Source organism: Oncorhynchus gorbuscha, linkage group LG03 (assembly GCF_021184085.1).
Source record: "Oncorhynchus gorbuscha isolate QuinsamMale2020 ecotype Even-year linkage group LG03, OgorEven_v1.0, whole genome shotgun sequence".
In the NCBI taxonomy this organism is placed as follows: domain Eukaryota; kingdom Metazoa; phylum Chordata; class Actinopteri; order Salmoniformes; family Salmonidae; genus Oncorhynchus; species Oncorhynchus gorbuscha.
Window position 1 is genome coordinate 31,056,435 of NC_060175.1, and position 18,599 is coordinate 31,075,033.

Consider the following 18,599-nt stretch of genomic DNA (forward strand, 5'->3'; position numbering starts at 1 on the left):
GCTATTCATGTGAGATGACTCGGAAACCCCTCTGCCTCTCTTACTCATAGAATAATGGAACTACTCTAAGGGAAGTTATCAATCAGTTATTCCGATGACATATAGGCCAAGGCCTACCACTTTAAGGTCCGAGCACTTCTTCGTTTGCAATGGGGACTCTCAAGGGTTCCCCATCTCTTACATTAATACATTTTCAAAACATAGTGTAGGTCACATGTAAATAGAATCTAGGTTTTTATGCTGAATACGTAAATAAAGATGACTCAAATGTATTCTAAACTACTCGACACGGTTTTATTGAACACTACGATTATCACAAAAACACTAAACTTATTATGTTGCATTTTACAATGATCAATTAAAATAGACCTAAATCACAAAATGTAATCACAAAACACACTACTCTCACTGACTTTGCTTGATAAGAGGTTGTGCTGAAAAATAAATCACAACATTTCACTGATTCACATGTAGTGAAAAATAAAAACTGGCTATTGTTAACTGTCACCTCTGAGATTAATAGTCTAAATAAATAGATTACCCTAACATTATTTTTCAGAGAATAAATAAAACGATTGTGTTTGTATAAGTCTACTGACCGCTACGTATTCTGCCACAGGCAAATACTTTGATAATGTCTATTACTATCCGTCAGAACAACTTACTAAAAAATAACACAAAAAAATATAATAAATAAATAAACCCTGATAACCGTAATAATCCGTTGGCACAGTATCTGCAGTAATCCATGCTATATAACATGCATACTTGAATAACTGTGGACTGAGAAGAAAAACCCGTTTACGCACAAGAACACTATAGGAACAATTATATATATATATATATATAAAAAAGAAAATATTTTTTTTTTGTTAAATAAATAATCCGTTGTTTTTTCATCCTCTTTGTCAGATACTATTTTGTGTCTATAACCTTGTAATATCCTGGTCTCGTTCGACTACGGACACTCGAGAGAGTTCCTGGGAAGCTGGCATGGTGTTGGAGCCCACAGCACGCGGGAGAGTGCTGGCTGTTGTGGACGCTGTGTTGGACCCGGAGGTCGCACTAGTGTTGGATGAGGAGGAAGATCTCACTTTCGTGTTGGGTAGCCTATGGTCTTTTTTCCACTTCATTCTTCGGTTCTGAAACCAAATTTTAATCTGGCGCTCGGAGAGAACCAGGGTGTGGGCGATCTCGATGCGTCTTCGCCGAGTTAGGTAGCGGTTATAGTGGAACTCCTTCTCCAATTCTAAGACCTGCTGGCGAGTGTAAGCAGTCCTGGACCGCTTTGCGTCTGCTCCATTGTAATTGGGATTCGCTGAGAGATTTGTAGAGGTCAGTAGAAGATAGGAGAAAGGGAAAGGAAAAGAAGGAGAAATAGGAGGGAAGCAAGATTGGCGTGAATTGAAATATGAAAAGAAATAGCGATGTGAATGGAGAATGAAATCACTATTATCTAATCCCCAATCAAATATTTCACAGTCAGGGACTCGACTCCTGGGCTCTATAATGGGTAGCACTTTCTCCACTGCGAGAGAGCAGCTGAATTATTTATTCTACATTATATTTAAAAAAAGTCCTTAGCCCTCATTTCCTCGCTCACTTTCTCCTCCCTCTGACACATACATAACAGAAAAAGCCACATGGCAATACAACTGTCCAGACTAGTGCCTCCGCTATAAAATTTATGGCGGGTGTAATTGCCAATGCTGACTCGTAAATCTACATCATATGTGCCATTTCAAAGGGGCTGCTCTCTCAACGTACGTCGCACGAGCCGGTTATAGGCCAGGCAATATAGGTAAAATAAGGGTGAAAGAGAGGAAGAGAGAGCACGAGAGGTAGGGAGAGCGAGTAAAGAGAATAACAACACAGATTGCCTACCGATACTGACGTGGATTTTCTTCATCCATGGGTACACTACAGGCTGCTTAGCCAAGGCAGAGCTGGTGGGTTGCTCCGGGGCGGCTTGGATGCAGGCAGCCGGCGCAATCGGTGGGGTGGTAGGGGATGTGGGTAACAGTGGCAAGGGTTCACATGGAGATGTATGTGCCTTACCCGCAAGCAGATTCCCCGAGTGTGTGAGCCCATGGCCGGTCTGGGGCTCGGGCTCGGGGATGCTTACACAGTTATACGGGCGCTCCTGGTAGGTCACTCGCGGAGGATACAACTCCTGGTGGTGATGCTGGTAGCCGGTGTCTCTCGTGCGGCTGTAGTATTCAGGGCTGTGTTCTGGGATGTAGCTATTTTGTGAATATTCCTCGCAAGGAGGAAATTTCGGATCGATGTAGCTAGAGTCCATCAAATACGAGCTCATGATCATTAATTTCTGGAGTGAAAAATAATTTTTCTACCTTTGTCGTTTTTCTGGTCCATAAAGCCCTCCTACTAGCAAGCGACCCTGTAAAGTTACTTTAACCACGTGACAAAGCAGTCCAATGGCAGCTGGCGATGTTGTTACCGGATAAGGAACCAAACATTTATTCGAATATTCTTGTAGCCTTTGTGTGAGAGTGTTTTCTCCAGGCAAGGCCTCGGATCTTCGACCAAGATCAGTATGAAATGATTGAATAGGGCAGAAAGTGGCGAATATCCGTTGGAGGCTATGTGAGGAAACAGACAGTCATATATACACACATCTCAGGCAGGGACTGAGGAGAGCAAAGGTATCCTGACATGACTCGGAAAAATATACACCAAAACAAACAGAACAAAGTAACAATGGCATAAATTGGTGTGAACTTTGCGGTTAAGTACAGATAAACCACTCTATTCTTAAACCATGACAGCAGAATGCATTCAGAATCACACCCTAACAATGATATAAGATAACAGATATCTGAAGAAAATTAGGATTTAGGGAAAACAGGACAACATTCTTACGATAACACACGTCTAATTAATTGGGCCGTATTGATAATTGACAAGCCAATCGTTTGGAGACCATTACGCACAGGGTCAATTCAACCATTCTAAACCAATGTAGATGATGCTACGACCAGTACAATGCTACGAATATGATGATAGAATACTTCTACTGCTAATGTTCACGATATGAATAGGCCAATAATTACACTAATATGCTTAGTAGGCTATTAGGCTATTACTATCCTATTGTAGGCTTGTTATAACAACAACAATATTGCCATTGCAATTTTTTATATTGTGTAAACCGATGAATATAATATAGCAATAGGTCGTGGTATTGCTGGTAAATTAAGGAGTAGTTGGCAGCTGTAGTTGCAATGGATTAGCAGCTATGGTTGTATAGTGACCCTATGAGTGATAATGGCCTGGCGAATTACAGACGGAGTCCCCTTCACGATCTATATCAGAGAGACTGAGAGCTGAACCTCCAGGTTAACTGTCTACTTCCTAAATAACAGGCATCATTGCCGTGTCAGTTTTTATTGAATAAAAATAAAAACGACACATAAAAGTTAGAATGGCTTATTTATTAGAACCCCCCTTGTTGTTTGAGTTTTATTAGGCTGTAAATGCAGTAAATCAATCGCTTCAAATGATTCCCGCTCGCACGCGCGCTTTATGGTTTCCTAGAACGTTCTCTCTCCAGGTTTCTATCTCGCTCCGTCTCTCCCACTCTCTCTCTTTGCGTCCCCACCTTCCCTCTCCTTCTCCATCTTCCAAATGTTAGACGTTTGCTTACATCCATTGAAGAATTATCAGATGTTCTTGATTGGCTACTACGTTCTATCTGACACAGAGGTATTGAAATCGCCCATATATTCCCGTAGAGGCGAATTTGCGGTTGTTAATTGTAAACACAAATTCGGTTCTACAGGGTGCATATAGACGACTTGAACTGCATTCCAATGCTGCAAGCAGTGATTGTGAAAACTGGAAATAACTGTTAATAAATCCCACTCAGAATAATAAGTAGGCCAATGTCATGAGGGCATATTGTAGAGATAGCACGTATTCAGCTCGTAGAAACTTTCTCACAGCCTAGCGTATAGGTTATGAAGCGTCAATACACATAACACACCACATAGTGGCATATATCTTGAATATGTTATAGGCTAATAATTAATGGTTGCACGTGATGGTAAAGTGTTAATAATTATATAGAATTTAAGATTTCTGTCATCATAGTGTCAGCTAAACATGATGTAGACAACAATAAAAAACATTTGAGAAATGTCCGCAACACACTGTGAGACGCGGTAAGTGTCTATTAGACCCATAAATTACTAAGCAGAGGCAAGACTTGAATCTTTCATTGCACAAAATGTATGCCTTTAGCTGAATGTCCTATGTTTGGCCTCCACCTAGAATGTATAGGCTACACAAAGGAACTTCGAGAAGTAGCCAAAACACACAACAAACAAGTGAATATGCATGCGCAAAAGTCAAATGTATAATCAAATGTCATTCAACATGTCCCTGAATATAACCTTGCGGGTACCCCTTCCTAATCATAAATATTCAGTTTGGAAAAACGGAGGACACAAAGGGGCCACGTGACAGTAGAGATGAAAAATAACTTTCTATTATCCCAGAGGTATATTGTGTTCCTCATTACCATACTGACCGTTGGGTAACCCGAGTGTGGCGCGCTGAACGCACTCAATAGACTATGCCTCTGCAACATATCAAAAGTGAACTCCCCAGAAAAAATACATTGAATATAAGCTACAATGAAAAAATATAAACCTCAAGAGCAATAACAATATTAATATGAAGAATTACAGTAATCAACATTTTCCAAAAAAAAGTAATATGCCGTCGTCTATATGTGTTTCTATTTGATAACCTTAGTCTGCTTAATACGAATAGGCTAAGAGTCCCGTGACTATGAAGTAACTTCCAATAGGCTTATGGGGGGGATACTATCGTTTTTATTTCCCATCCCCCACGGTCCTCTTTCTCTCTCACCCTCTCTCGCTGAAGGCTCATTTTAATATTAGTTAGACAGATTGACTGGTGTTTCACCTCTTGCATTCGACTCGTTCCAATAGTTCACTGCCAAGGAGTTATTGATGAAGAATCACCAATGAAATGAGTCTCCACACAAATGCCATTTAGACCTGTTACCTCGTTCAATAACTGAGTATAGGTAGAGATGGAAAAATTAACCCCTTTAGTAAACTAATCTTAAATCGTGTTAGATTTGGCAAAATGACGTTCCTTGAATCTATATGGGCTCTGTTGCAATATGTACGCTACTTCAACTCAACGCATGCTTTTGGAAAAAAAATCAGCACTACTCTGTCTGCATCCTCCACAGGGACTATACATTTATCTATTTATCTAAAACGTTGTGACTTGCATTTATTGCAGTAATAGATCAACGACATGCCATTTTATTCAATCAAACAGACAAGCTGACTGGGCAGTCCTTCACCTGTTGCCATAGCTTTCAGTGATAGAAAAAAACAATAAGGTAACCAACAAAGACATTTGCAGGTAATTGTCGTATTATGGATTATAAATCCCAGGGCAAGGTTTTGGAATGTATTTTCAGTTCTCGTCGATGCCGTTTGATCAAGTTGGAAGACTAAGGTACTTTCCAATTCTTCTAGTCAGGATGTTACAGCTCCCTGCAATAGTTTTGATTCACAGTAATCATACGTTTGGTGTGGGATCAGCAATGTAATAATTTCAGAAGTGGGTTCTGTAGCCAGGCATTTGAAGTACATACAACATTGATATATACTCTTAATTGTTTCCGCATTAAGATTCTGAAAATGTGGATAACAGGATTTTGTTGTAAAATGTAATTTAGTTCCCTAATGGAATGATAACTAAATAATATCCTAGTTATATGTGTTGAACATTTTGAATGATCATATTTTCAAACTAAATAGATACACTCTGCCTTTTTTCAATCATCAGAGTTCCTGCTTGCCTGAAATTCCAGGATCTTTCTCTCCAAGTAGCGAGATAATTACTTCCAAAAAAAGGCCGTCCTACAGGGGAGGCATTCTTTCTAGTCATACGCCATTTTCCTTCCAGTTGAATGGTCGCTATCAAGATCCAATATCAATTTGCTTTAGCTCCCACAAATAGCAATGGAATAGCTAGGCCTACCAGATCTCATCAAACGTGACCCAACTACTATTGACCTCATGCACCAAAGATACATTGTCTCAGGCCTGATGTTGTATTATTATTATCATTGCATAGCCTACTATTCAATCAGCATATGTTTAAGGCTTATGTTACCAGGTTATCACCTTCCAGTCAATTGATAACCCTAATTAATCAGGTACATTTGAGAGAGAGAGAGAGAGAGAGAGAGAGAGAGAGAGAGAGAGAGAGAGAGAGAGAGAGAGAGAGAGAGAGAGAGAGAGAGAGAGAGAGAGAGAGAGAGAGAGAGAGAGAGAGAGAGAGAGAGAGAGAGAGAGAGAGAGAGAGTTGAGGAGACCAACAGTGAAGACTGAGGCTGAGTGCTATGATCAAGTAAACATCAAGCCAGCAGTTTTTTTTCTTACATTTTACAACACTATAGCTAACATCCCCAATATGAACACAAAGGTTACACTTCTGCGAAACCTCATAAAACACTCAACATCGCCTTTTAGAGGCAAGATTATTCCAAATGTATAGGGGTGGCTTGTAGTGGTGGACTTTTTTAAGACCTATTATAATATTGAATATCACAGGTGCCAGTCCAATGTGATGTCAATGATGCCATGAGTTGCAGCAGTCTGGTTAGAGCTGTCAATCGGACATGACGTCACGTGACCCAATCGTGACCTAATTAAACTAAGTTATATCTTGAGCCGTACTCTGGCTCTGACTGTATCTGTCATGTAACATTTTAATTCCAGAAATATTTAAATGCTTGCTGATATTAAATTAATTCATAAATGAGCTCTTAGGAACATGTGTCTACATTTCTTAGGCTACTGGTGAAGCCTAATCTATGTTAAACAATTAAACAAATCACCATTTGTGAAAACTGTCTATTGAACTAAAAGCAAGCCGCCATCTAACGTAAAACACAAGGAAACCACGAAGCCAACACAGCTGGAACTTTTTAAAGTTAAATTGAGAGGTCCGGAAAATTAGAGTTACACAATCTGTACCTGTGTTCAGTATAGGAGTCTCTAATGAATGAATGGGGTTCACGCGATACTGGCAGGCATCACAGGGTTTAATGGTCCAACTTGCTGTTATCTTCGCTAAAACAATTTGAGAGGGAATAATTGTTATCTCCGAGTCGCCTGCTCAGCCAAGTCACACCAGATCCAGTGCTGTATTCGACATTCGCCCAGGAGGAGATTCCTTTAATACCGGCCACTAGGGGCAATGGTGAGAGCTATTACCATCAAGTATGCTTGCTTCTTGCTTGGGCGTTGAGGATGGGGATGGCCGTAGGCCTACTCTTCTACTGAAGTCAATAGTTAATTTGAAGTATGAAATATTTCCAAAAATTGTCAGCTGCAAAATTCACATTCACATTCGAACCATTATCATACACATTTTAAACACATTTTGGGTTGGATTATTCAGTACAATAATATAGGCATAATAGTCTACAGTCGACATTGTATGAGCTATTGTCTCATACCAGAAGGTGCAAAGAAATTATAACTAGCCCACATTTTGGTGTCCTGGCATCCCCCCTACAATTAACTAACAATTGATAGCCTACAATTGCCATGCTTTCATGTTTAATTTCATTGTGTTCTATGTTCAAGTTGCCTATGTATAAATGCAGTATAAATGCTGATTGCTGAATCAAAGCTGATTGACTGGCGGATCAACAAAAACATTGCAATGTTGAAGTATAATTATGTAATGACAACCACACATATACGCACATGTCAGGAGAACACAGGGGGCTTCCGATATGCTACACGCTACACTAACTGAAGGTAACGCACATGGCCTATACTGAACTGTTAACGCCCATAACATCACATCTATATCACAAGCAACTAGTCTACTTTTAAAGGTATTCTGAGTTTAGAGAAAATGCCAACATGTCAAGAGCCTAATTGAGAACCATTGGCGACAGACCACCAAGGCATTTCTCAGGCTAACATTAAATTAGAGCATTAATTTAATCTTAGCTGGGTGTTACAAGAGGCAGGTGTCTATTTCATTATAAAGCAAGATAAACAAGATTATTAACTTACTGCATCGTCTGGGAACAATTTTCCGGAGTCGAACGATGTGAGTGCAGAGCATTGGGGGCTAGATAATCCTCACTAAACGCCTCATACCTCTCCGACCACTCAGATAAGAGGACCCAACAGCTGCGATTCACGACAGTTAAGATTATATATGATGTAAATATATTGAGGGCTGGTTTGTCAGCTCTCCCAAACCATAAAATGTACTTTAATGACATCACGTGTTCTCCGTGAGCCACTCAGGGTCAGCACCCTAGGGCCTTCAGCATACACAACCTCCAAAAGTTTAAAAGTTTTTTTTAAAGACAGACGGAAACCAAAAAGTATCCAATACCAAATCAACCCTACTCCATGCGGTAAGACATATCCGAGAGGGATGTCAGACGCAGGACGTCCTGGGGAAATATAACCACAATAACATAGCGGTGAGTAATGTTTTTTTCATTCTCTCTCTCTCACGTGGAAGCAGGGGTTTTGACGTGTAAATAGTGTTTGGAAAATACTGTACCAAGAAGTCGCAGAGGACTGCGTAGCTAGACAAGAGTTGTCCCTCTAGTATAGTATAATGGAAAGGCTACTTCAAAAGTGAAAGGGCATGAAGAGGGGTGGGGTGGGGTTGTCCAGCACTGTTACCTGTCTGTGTTGATTCGGAGGAGACAGTAAGGTTGATGCTGTGTGATGACGGCTCCAAGAGTTCCTCTTAAGGGGATTTACTTGGTTTCATACTGCTCCCGGTGTAGGACACATCCAATGACATCATGGAAGCAAAGCATGTAGGTACTATTCCAGGAACGACATGGTAGTTGACCCTAAAAGTTTAACCAAACTAGAATTAACTTTGAACAGAGGTTTTGAAAATGATCGATGCATCGGTTTCAACTTTACAAGTTACGTTTAGTGGACGTTTCCATCCAAAGTGGCTCCTTAAATGTGTGTTGTGTAGAAATTTCTGTCAGATATGGACAACATGTGGAAGAACTGTTTGGACCTGTTTTGAATACCGGTGGTCTCTTGTGAACTGATTATTACGGATAAATTATCGTTTCTGGTACAAGGTTTCCCTGATGGATCATTCAAAACGACTAAAGAAAACATTATCACGTAAGTTTGTTAGGCCTAGATATTGTGTTGAATGTTTCTGGGAATAGCCTAGGAGTAGAACGTATTTTAAAAGTACTTCAAACGTTCACAACTGCAGCTTGGGATTTTGATTAAAAGTGTACTTTTCCTTGGGAAAATGATGTTCATTTCATCAACCTTGGGTTCATCAACCATTTATTATTTTATCTAAGTGAACAGATTGGCTACACTCAATGGAAATAGCGTTTACTTATGTATTCAGATTCAAGAGTCGTGCTGAATGTGCATCTGTTTAGTTAAACAATTGTCGTTGTTTGAGAGGTGTTAGGGAGAGCAGTAAAGTTTTATGATGCGCCAGGGCCATAAAGCTTTACAGGCATCCGTCTGTACTGTACTGTAAATAATTACTGAGGAAGTGGAGGCTGACAGAGAACCGGGATCAAAACCCGAGACCACGTTGAGAATTGCTAAGGGCCAAAGAGTAAAAAAGCAGCTACTTCTTGGAGTAATCAAACGACTACTGAATTGGCTGCACAAAAATCAAGTAGGCCTATAGCCTTATACTTCCCCAGCACAGCCCGTTTTCCCCGTGACATCGTCAAAAGACAGTGGTATGAAGCACATGTTCACCCATCTTTATTTCATTATTTAAAACACAAACATTAACGAATGCCTTTCTTCTCAAGATTTCAGTCCACTTCAAAGACAACACTTCATTCAGCTATCTAAACAAGGTGAGCAATTTAAAATATAGGCTCTACCATGGTGCTAACTGTTCTAGATGAATTAATAGGCCATTAAATAGTTCAAGTGCATTTTGTTCCAGAGGGTCAACCCCCATTCTACCACTGAATAGATGATTATTTCCACAAAGTGAAACAGGGATTTGACAAGAAAATGTGAACTGTAATATGTGAAATCGTTTTACCTACAAGGCCTTCAAAGTTTTCTTTGTGAGCAATTATAACCATGCAGAGTATGAGAAAAGTTTGACATAACACTGTTTTGTGGCAGACATTGGAAATGAGGGTGAGAAGGAGATTGTTTAATTGTTAGCTACTCATTGTTGACATGAGCCTCCTGCCTCATGACAACATTTATGTGAACTCAACATCTCACCTTAGTTGGTGGCCTGTTCTGTGTTCTTCACTTTCAAACATTGGGCAAATGAATGTATATTTTTCCATGTTCCAAAATAATGGGACATTTGCAGGAAATGTAGGATGACCAGAACACTGGTCCAGGTATTGCCCAATTCTCAGCAGAAATCCTCTATTACATGCATTGTTCGTGATTTACAATATATATTATAAATTGTTAATAATGATTTGTCACAACTGTAATGCTGAGGCTAAATAACTCATCCCATGATCATACTTGGCACATTGAGTCAGATCTTAGCCACATTCCCCCAAATATGAATCTCCTGCCGACTGGCAAGTTATGTATTCCAATATACCTTTCATATGAGTAAGGTTTAATGTTTTATCGAAACTATTTAGATTGTACGAGTATCTCACTGTTCTCACGACACTGTTGCCAAAATCAACTATTTTACATGAAATATTTCAAATACAATATCGTCATTGAGAATGATATAGTCCCCGCAATTGACTAAAATGTGTCTGTTACATTTTAAGATCCCTGGATGTTTAAACGGGCCTGATAAAAAAAAAAACAACAGAAAAACACAAACAGAATAAAAATGTAGAAGAAGTTTGAAGAGTAGGCTAACTACAATGAATTTACCTTTCGTGGTTGTGTTTTATATAAATTAATAGAAAACTCACACGGAGAAAACAATGTTGATAGTACAGCAGGAATATACGATAATATCAATAACTTTCGACTTGAAATGAATTTAAGGAAAAAGAGGGGAAGGGATGAAACGTTAAAATTATTAAAGTAATATTTTCTATAATTAATCTATTTCAAGCGTTTACATTCTCAAAAGTTCTATAGGACTCTGTTGAACAAGTTCATATTCCAAGGTATAAAATAAAACAGTACAATATTCAAACAACATGACAGATATATTACATCATCAGATCCATCATCGAAGAATGTTCATTATTATCACACTGAAACATCGCATCACAAAAGTCACGGTTTGGAAACGGGTAGTGATGAGAGTCTTTGAATGTCATCTCAAACAGAAACGTTGATATCGTTTGAAAATGCCCCCTTGTTTTAGATGGACTCTTTCATTTTAAGCTTTGAGTCCTTCTTCCACTTCATTCGTCGGTTCTGGAACCAGATTTTGATTTGCCTCTCATTCAGACAGAGCATATGCGCGATCTCGATGCGCCTACGACGCGTCAGATACCGGTTGAAATGGAATTCTTTCTCCAACTCCAGAGTTTGGTAGCGTGTGTAACTCGTCCTTGACCTTTTGCCGTCAGCCTCTGTGGTGTAATTGAGAGAAAATGTGTGACCGCACTGGAAATGTGAATATTCATATAAAAACAGAGTAAACATTATCACTTAAAATATATCTTAACTTGTCAATGGACATGCAATGACTTGTAGTTTACCAATAGATACGAATGAATAGCAAAACACAGCCTGTAAGTCACTATTCTGTGACTATATCCCCATGTCAATAGATTACTTTAAAGTGTTAAAGCTACTGTATGGCCTAATGAACGTAAGGATAGCTGGATGGCTGGATAGCTGGATAAATGATCATCAATATAGAGCTGTATGAGTTACCAAAATGTGTCCATTCGGGTTTACTCAATGAAACTACAGTGATTGTATCACTATTAGGCCTATGACTAATAATTGTATTGTTATTATAATGCAAATGTGTTTTTTTAACAATAACTAAAACAAGGGCAAGAGTCACCACAGTTACATAAATATCCTTTCCCCCTCTAAAGTAGCCTACGTGCCCTGTTGTATAACAAACAATAACTTGCCACGGCCAGTAGCCTATATACATATTTTATTACATTAGAAACGTTCAGTTAAAGCGTATACTGTGAAATCCACAATCTCACTCTTCAGTTCAAATATCCTCGAAAATAAGGATCATGTTTATCATACTACGTTGTTTTGGTTCTAAATATAGAACGCACACATTGTTTGTTGAGGGTTTGCAGAGACTTGTGTCTCCCTTATCCAATTACCCTGTCATAAATTTGGACGCAGATCGCCTCTTCGTTGTAACAGGACAGTTTTACGAGCAATTGATGCCTTTGTCATACAATTTATGACTGTGAGTTTTATTATTTACGAATACGACCTATAAAACTCATAGAAGAAAAACTGTGAATGGACTAAAGAGGGTAAAGAAGATAGAACACATGGAGGAGAGAGGGTGAGAGGGACACTCTCCCTTCTGTAGGAAATAAGCGAAAAGAAACAACAAACTTTACCGTGACCCATGTGTAGTTTAGTCATCCAGGGATATATTTGCGGTTGCTGCTCGCTGGTTTGTGGCTGAGTCGAATGGTTTGCTAGTGTTACTGGCTGGACGGGTTGCAAAGTTCCGACTTTGATCTCTCCTGTTTGTGTCTTGCGGATGGGCATTTCGCTCAAATCTGAGTTCGTCACCGGTTTTCGACGATACAGTCCCAGATTTAGAGATCCCTGGCCGCTTGTCTGCTCGTTCATGAGGTGTCTCTGGGTAGCGTCTCCTGTGGAAGACTCTGGCGGTGGTGTAAGGTCGCCAGGATTGCCACGCAGCACAGTGTTCATCTCTCCCATGCCAATGGAACTCGAGGACCGTGGGGACGCAAATGACCCGCGGTGATCATGCCCTCCATAACCACTGTAGCCGGACACGTTGAGGTCAGGGTTAGATCCGTAGCCATGGTTGTGCAAAGCGAAAGCTGACGCATCGTGAGTTTGCTTAAACAACGAGTTGGCTACGTAAGAGCTCATTTCAAGAGAAAACGCAAAGGAAACGAAATGGAAGCATTTATACGGACTAAATTATTGCATTAAAGTTTTGACGTAACACGATAATTGTAAAATATGTACAGATAGCAGTTATAACGGTGTGGTATTGTTATTGCGTTTGCGTTTGATTTGTAGCTCTTTTGAAGTTCATGGGGTTTTATCCTAAAAATGACAACGATTTATAGGTGGGGTATTTTTTTATATATTTTTTTTTACCCATTGCCCAAATATGGGACGTCTAAAAAGAATCACGTGCTCGTATCGGCCAGTCATAAATTTGGCTAGATTACACTTGGATGTTATTAATGGCAATAGGAGAAACGCCTGATATCCGGGCACCGAGGACCCTGATGGGGCACTGGCGGAGCAGGGCTGGACGGAAGGCCGAGAGCGTCACCTGGTGCCAGGGACGGATAAGAGCATAAAACACACAAGGGCATAGGGCACCCTCACCTTCTCTCTGCCACACTATGTCTTGATCTACCTGGCAACAACCACACAGTTATGCGCATCGAGGCATGCGCGCACATAGAATATTGTTATTTCGTAGGATAGAACTGCATTGATGGCTAATTGATTACCACCATAATCAACAATAGTAAAATTGCTCTATAGATTTGAAATCAGCCTTAAAAGTGTAGCGTAGAGCAGGTAATCGGTCTCCAAACAATACAAGGTCAATTTTCAACATCCTTTTCATATAATTGTCAGGCTACATAATGTCTGACCACAGTTTTAAGCAATTGTCAGTAGGGTTTCCTTAATGGTTTTAAACTGCCAATAATAATAATGATAGAAGGCTAAACAATCCATTGCTATGGCGTATGACTTGGGCCTTCTGTTATGCAGTCACCGTACTAGCAATACTTGAGCTTCCTTTTTTGGGTCGCTATACTGTAAGTTCGCATTTTTTTCACTATGGCTATATGTTTTATATTGAATTGTATCTGGAATTGTTTTCTAAATGGCTTGACTGATCATAGCAACAAGTTTCTCATGGCAGGTTTGGCAGAAATCGAAAGAGTCGTGCATACGTTTGAGTAACGACTCTTAGAATGATAATGCCAATATTATGATAATGCCAACATAATAATAACATAATAATTCTCATACGAGTAAATGAAACCCAAAGTTCTCTTTATTGATGTTGCGTCACTGGTTTATCTGAAAAGACAAAAGCAAACAGTGTCCTCCGTAAACAACGGTAACATCGCCTGGCAATAGTTTTAAATAATGGCTTGTGTGTGACTAAGAAGGCCTGTTAGTATAATGCTTGGTATTACGTTACATATAGGCCTACCTAATAACACGAATTACAACCTTAAACCATACAGTGTAAGATGAAATGGAAGTCTATTCAGACTAGAAAATTAGACAGGCCTCACAGACAGTGATGTTCTATCGAATTGTGTGTGATTTGCGTTTCCTCTCCAGTCCCCATCCACATTTTCCGATATTTCTGTAGCTATTTGAAATGACTAGCCTATTCAAAGATTTCACTGCATGGCTTTGAAAAAATGTGGATAAATGTAATTGCTTTACAATTGCTTTACATCTCAATGAGCCCTACCACAGAGAGCCACAGACAAATATCAGAGAGCCACAGAACATTCATTTATTTTAAGTGACAAAGCTTTGAATTTAAAAAAGAAAGGCAAAAAAACATTAAAGGGTAGCTGGCTTTAGGTCTATTATATGACGAATAAAAACTTGAACAATGACATGTGTCCACATTTAACCTGGAGGGCTATAATGCTGCTGTTTGAGAACGAGACTAACTTGGTATGGTGGGCGCAAAGACATGGACAACTTTTTTATGAACCGTTTTATTAAATATGACTTGACGTAAATGTCATACATCACTGTTATTGTTTCATTTGAGATTTTCATCTAACGCTACAATCTAAGCTACATCGGTCAGTTATTATTTGACCCCATACTCAATGTAGGCTACTGGTACATATCTAAACATAAATAAAAGTAGGTCTACTTACTACAAAAAAAGTTGCGGGTTGCACACAAATGCTCTCACAGGTCTAAGGCATGTATAACAGATACACACACACACACACACATATATATATATATATACAAACGTATAAACGATTTAGGTAGTGTGGGTCGTTATTATTCAGAATAGTTTTCGTACAACAGAACAGCAAAACCAAAAAAACATCAATAAGTTACACAAGTGGATGTAACGCTTGAAGTTTAATTCACATATTATTTTTGGAAAAACATATTCGTCATAGGTGTACAGACATCTGAGAGCCATGTGTTTTGCATCGTTGTCAAACAACATTTATGAAAATACAATAATGAACGTCTTCGCGTTACACACAGTCTGTGTAGGCTATATGAGGAAATGTCAAGGAAAGGAAAGAAATTCAATGTGAAAAGTTCATATCAATACAGATTTTTTTTAAAGGCAAACATTGACGTCTGAAGATATCTTGCATCCACATTGCATTTAACGCAGCCATATCTTTGAATACACTAGTGTTTTTTATTGTGCTAAAAAATAGTTGATAGGTACTTGCTAGGTAGTTAAGTTATTCTCACATCACGGCGGACAGATGCATATAGTAGGCTAGGATATGAGGTCGTTTATTCTTTCTTCTCTTCTGTCGCCTCTTCTGTGTCCTCTTTTCCTGTGTCTTGACTTACCCCTGCCGAACCACTTTCGGCGAGAGTGGACGTTAGATTGCTTTCCTTTTTCCATTTCATCCGGCGATTCTGGAACCAGATTTTTATCTGACGTTCCGAGAGACATAGTGCGTTGGCGATTTCGATACGCCTGCGTCTCGTCAAGTAGCGGTTGAAATGGAATTCCTTTTCGAGTTCTAGAGTTTGGTATCGGGAGTAAATTTGGCGTCCTCTTCGCCTGTCAGAACCGTATCCAACTCCTGAATGGAAACAACATGACAAAACAGTTTGGAATGATCATAATCTGGCATAATCAATATTTTTTTTGCGTAGGATATGCAATGTCACTAGCCGAACACACGCGCACACATAATCACAAAAAAACACGGAAATAATCTATGTCTAGGATATAGCCTAATTGTGTCAGTTCTTACATGCTAGCCTATGTTTTGCAATTATCTAAATAATCAACAACAGTGGTGGTGCATGCTGACACAACACACATACACTTCGCTATCAGGGGAACCCAGTCCACTGAGTGATATTTGAAGAGATTATAGGTTATTCGTTTTACAATAACGTGAACTCTTTAATATGGGTGACAAAGGGATTAGCTTAAAATATTTATTTTGTTTTGAGGGACACTTTTTCCTACGAAGATAAAAGGCCTTTATTGCATGCGACAGGGTGCTGCTGTAGTAATGGTTTATGGGGTGATAAAAAGTAGCTTCCCCAGTCGTAAAACGGACCAGCTCGTTTAATTCATCTCTAGGAGTTTGTAATAGGCCTACTCACCGCTATGAGAGTTCATCCGTTGCATCCACGGGTAGATCTGAATGTTCCCCTTTTGTTCCTGTGAGCCGTTCCTGCCTTGATCAGACGGGTAATCCTGCGCGAGCAAGCTTTGTGAACCTTGTCCCAAACTGCTCTGCCTACAGCTGGGTAGCACGTCCTTGTCTTGGTAAAACACGTTGGATCCATACTCGTACGGTCCCCTGGTCGAGCCGAATACAACGTTGTCTTGGGGAGAATAGAAAGGCGAGGAATATATCCGGTTTTGGGCTACAGCGGATCCGTAGGAGGAGAAGTGTCGAACTGGGTCATAGGTAGTTGAGTTTAGGGCCACGTTTGGTAAAACCTCTTGACCACCAGCTAAATGGCATGAGAGCGACGGGTTTGCGAAATAAGAATTCATACCTCCCTCTCTCCCTTGCTCCCTCTCTTTCCCTTTCCCTCCCTCCCTTTCAATATCAGCTCTCTTTTTATTCTCTCCCTCTCTCACACTCATTAAGTCACTCTCTTTTTTCACTGTCAGTCTATCTTTTAATACAGGCACGCTGTATGATTTCTTTATAATGTATTTCTGGACGCCAATAAAGACACAAGACACCGCCGAATGTTGTCGCTAAAGCCTCACTCTAGGATGGACAAGATGACAATGTCAGCTGACCAAATTTGCTCCAATAAAAAGCAGGGAGTATAGGGACTGAGGGAGAAAAAGTAACTTAATTTTTTTAAATTCTCAGTCAAAACTACTCTCGCATATGCGCGCGCACACACACGTCATCGTAAACTAACACGTGCACACAGGCGCGTGCACACACACGCATAAGGAATACATACATAGGGAGCATTTACGCGCACGCACGTACACACACGCACACGCACACACGCACACACACACACACGTCTTCTCTTGCCAATCTGCTCCTGCAACCGCATATTCTTTGTTGTACAGTACTATCCCATAGCAACATAATAATACTCCTGTTCACAAAGGTATAAAGAAGATTCAGTGTGTGGATGAATTAAATCAGATGGGCCATTAGCAATAAACATTCACAATAATGAATTAGCCTTAATGTGGAATTTAATTATTGAGAGAAATAGATGCCATCGCCTGACAAGCATGCTCTATTTAAATTATTTGACTTGAGTCCAGTCTCTTGTAATTAAAATGATGATTAGGGTTTATAACCGCAATACAGTGTGATCGAATTATTCAGTTCGAAAAAGCTTGACAATATTGCCCTCTTAAGTCGATTAATATGTTTTTATTCGGTGTGGGTTACATAGTTTCTAAACGGATTAAAAAACATGATTTATGTTGAAAAAAGAGGAATAGGCGGGCCTAATCCAATTGTTAAAATATAGTCAAGAAAACGTGTTTGGGTGACTTTTAATTATATTATTTACAATTACAACAAATAGATAGATAGGGAATGCTTTAGCCTAATATGAATGGACTGAGTGTTGATTTACTGATAATATGATGGCCCATAACACAATGATCTAATACTTCCACATAGGAAGTATTGCGTTAATCCAGTTTGACATAAAATAAATCCTAACACAGGCTTTGTTTGAAGGCTACAGGCTGGCAGGATAACTGAACACACACACACACACATCTCACACACACATCTCTCTCACACACACACACACACACACACACACACACACACACACACACACACACACACACACACACACACACACACACACACACACACACACACACACACGCACACGCACACGCACACGCACACGCACACACGCACACGCACACACACACACACACACACCTATTTTCTCATTAGAGTTGGTATGACACGAAAATGGAATGGGTTCACTATTGCTTACGGCAAGAGAGGCGTCCTCTTATTGCTAATGCTACCCATAAAAATAAGTTATGTATATATTGTTGTGGATAGACGGGCATGTCTTTTGTGGCTTCTCCATCAAAAAGCGAACAGGTCTAGGCTACATTTGATAGCGTGTGAGGTTGCCCGATATAGGCAACGTGTTATAAGAATTAGATTAGACCTGGTGCACAAAATTCGAGAAACCTATTCGAAGAGG

At 39.7% G+C, this 18,599-nt stretch overlaps 3 protein-coding genes across 3 annotated transcripts; all 3 read right to left on the bottom strand.

The window, feature by feature from the left end:
- Positions 1–350: 350 nt before the first annotated feature.
- LOC124031217 (homeobox protein Hox-C4a-like) lies at positions 351–2,896 on the bottom strand. Its single transcript, XM_046342240.1, has 2 exons — positions 1,885–2,896; positions 351–1,318 (listed from the first exon to the last, which is right to left on the bottom strand). Exons 1-2 carry the CDS (start codon positions 2,321–2,323, stop codon positions 927–929), a joined length of 831 nt encoding a protein of 276 aa, XP_046198196.1. The 5' UTR covers positions 2,324–2,896; the 3' UTR covers positions 351–926.
- A 7,959-nt stretch (positions 2,897–10,855) lies between these two features.
- Positions 10,856–13,236, bottom strand: LOC124031215 (homeobox protein Hox-C5-like). The gene is made up of 2 exons (XM_046342238.1): positions 12,566–13,236; positions 10,856–11,590 (listed from the first exon to the last, which is right to left on the bottom strand). Exons 1-2 carry the CDS (start codon positions 13,071–13,073, stop codon positions 11,376–11,378), a joined length of 723 nt encoding a protein of 240 aa, XP_046198194.1. The 5' UTR covers positions 13,074–13,236; the 3' UTR covers positions 10,856–11,375.
- A 681-nt stretch (positions 13,237–13,917) lies between these two features.
- Positions 13,918–16,947, bottom strand: LOC124031216 (homeobox protein Hox-C6-like). The gene is made up of 2 exons (XM_046342239.1): positions 16,533–16,947; positions 13,918–15,997 (listed from the first exon to the last, which is right to left on the bottom strand). Exons 1-2 carry the CDS (start codon positions 16,930–16,932, stop codon positions 15,699–15,701), a joined length of 699 nt encoding a protein of 232 aa, XP_046198195.1. The 5' UTR covers positions 16,933–16,947; the 3' UTR covers positions 13,918–15,698.
- Positions 16,948–18,599: the final 1,652 nt, after the last annotated feature.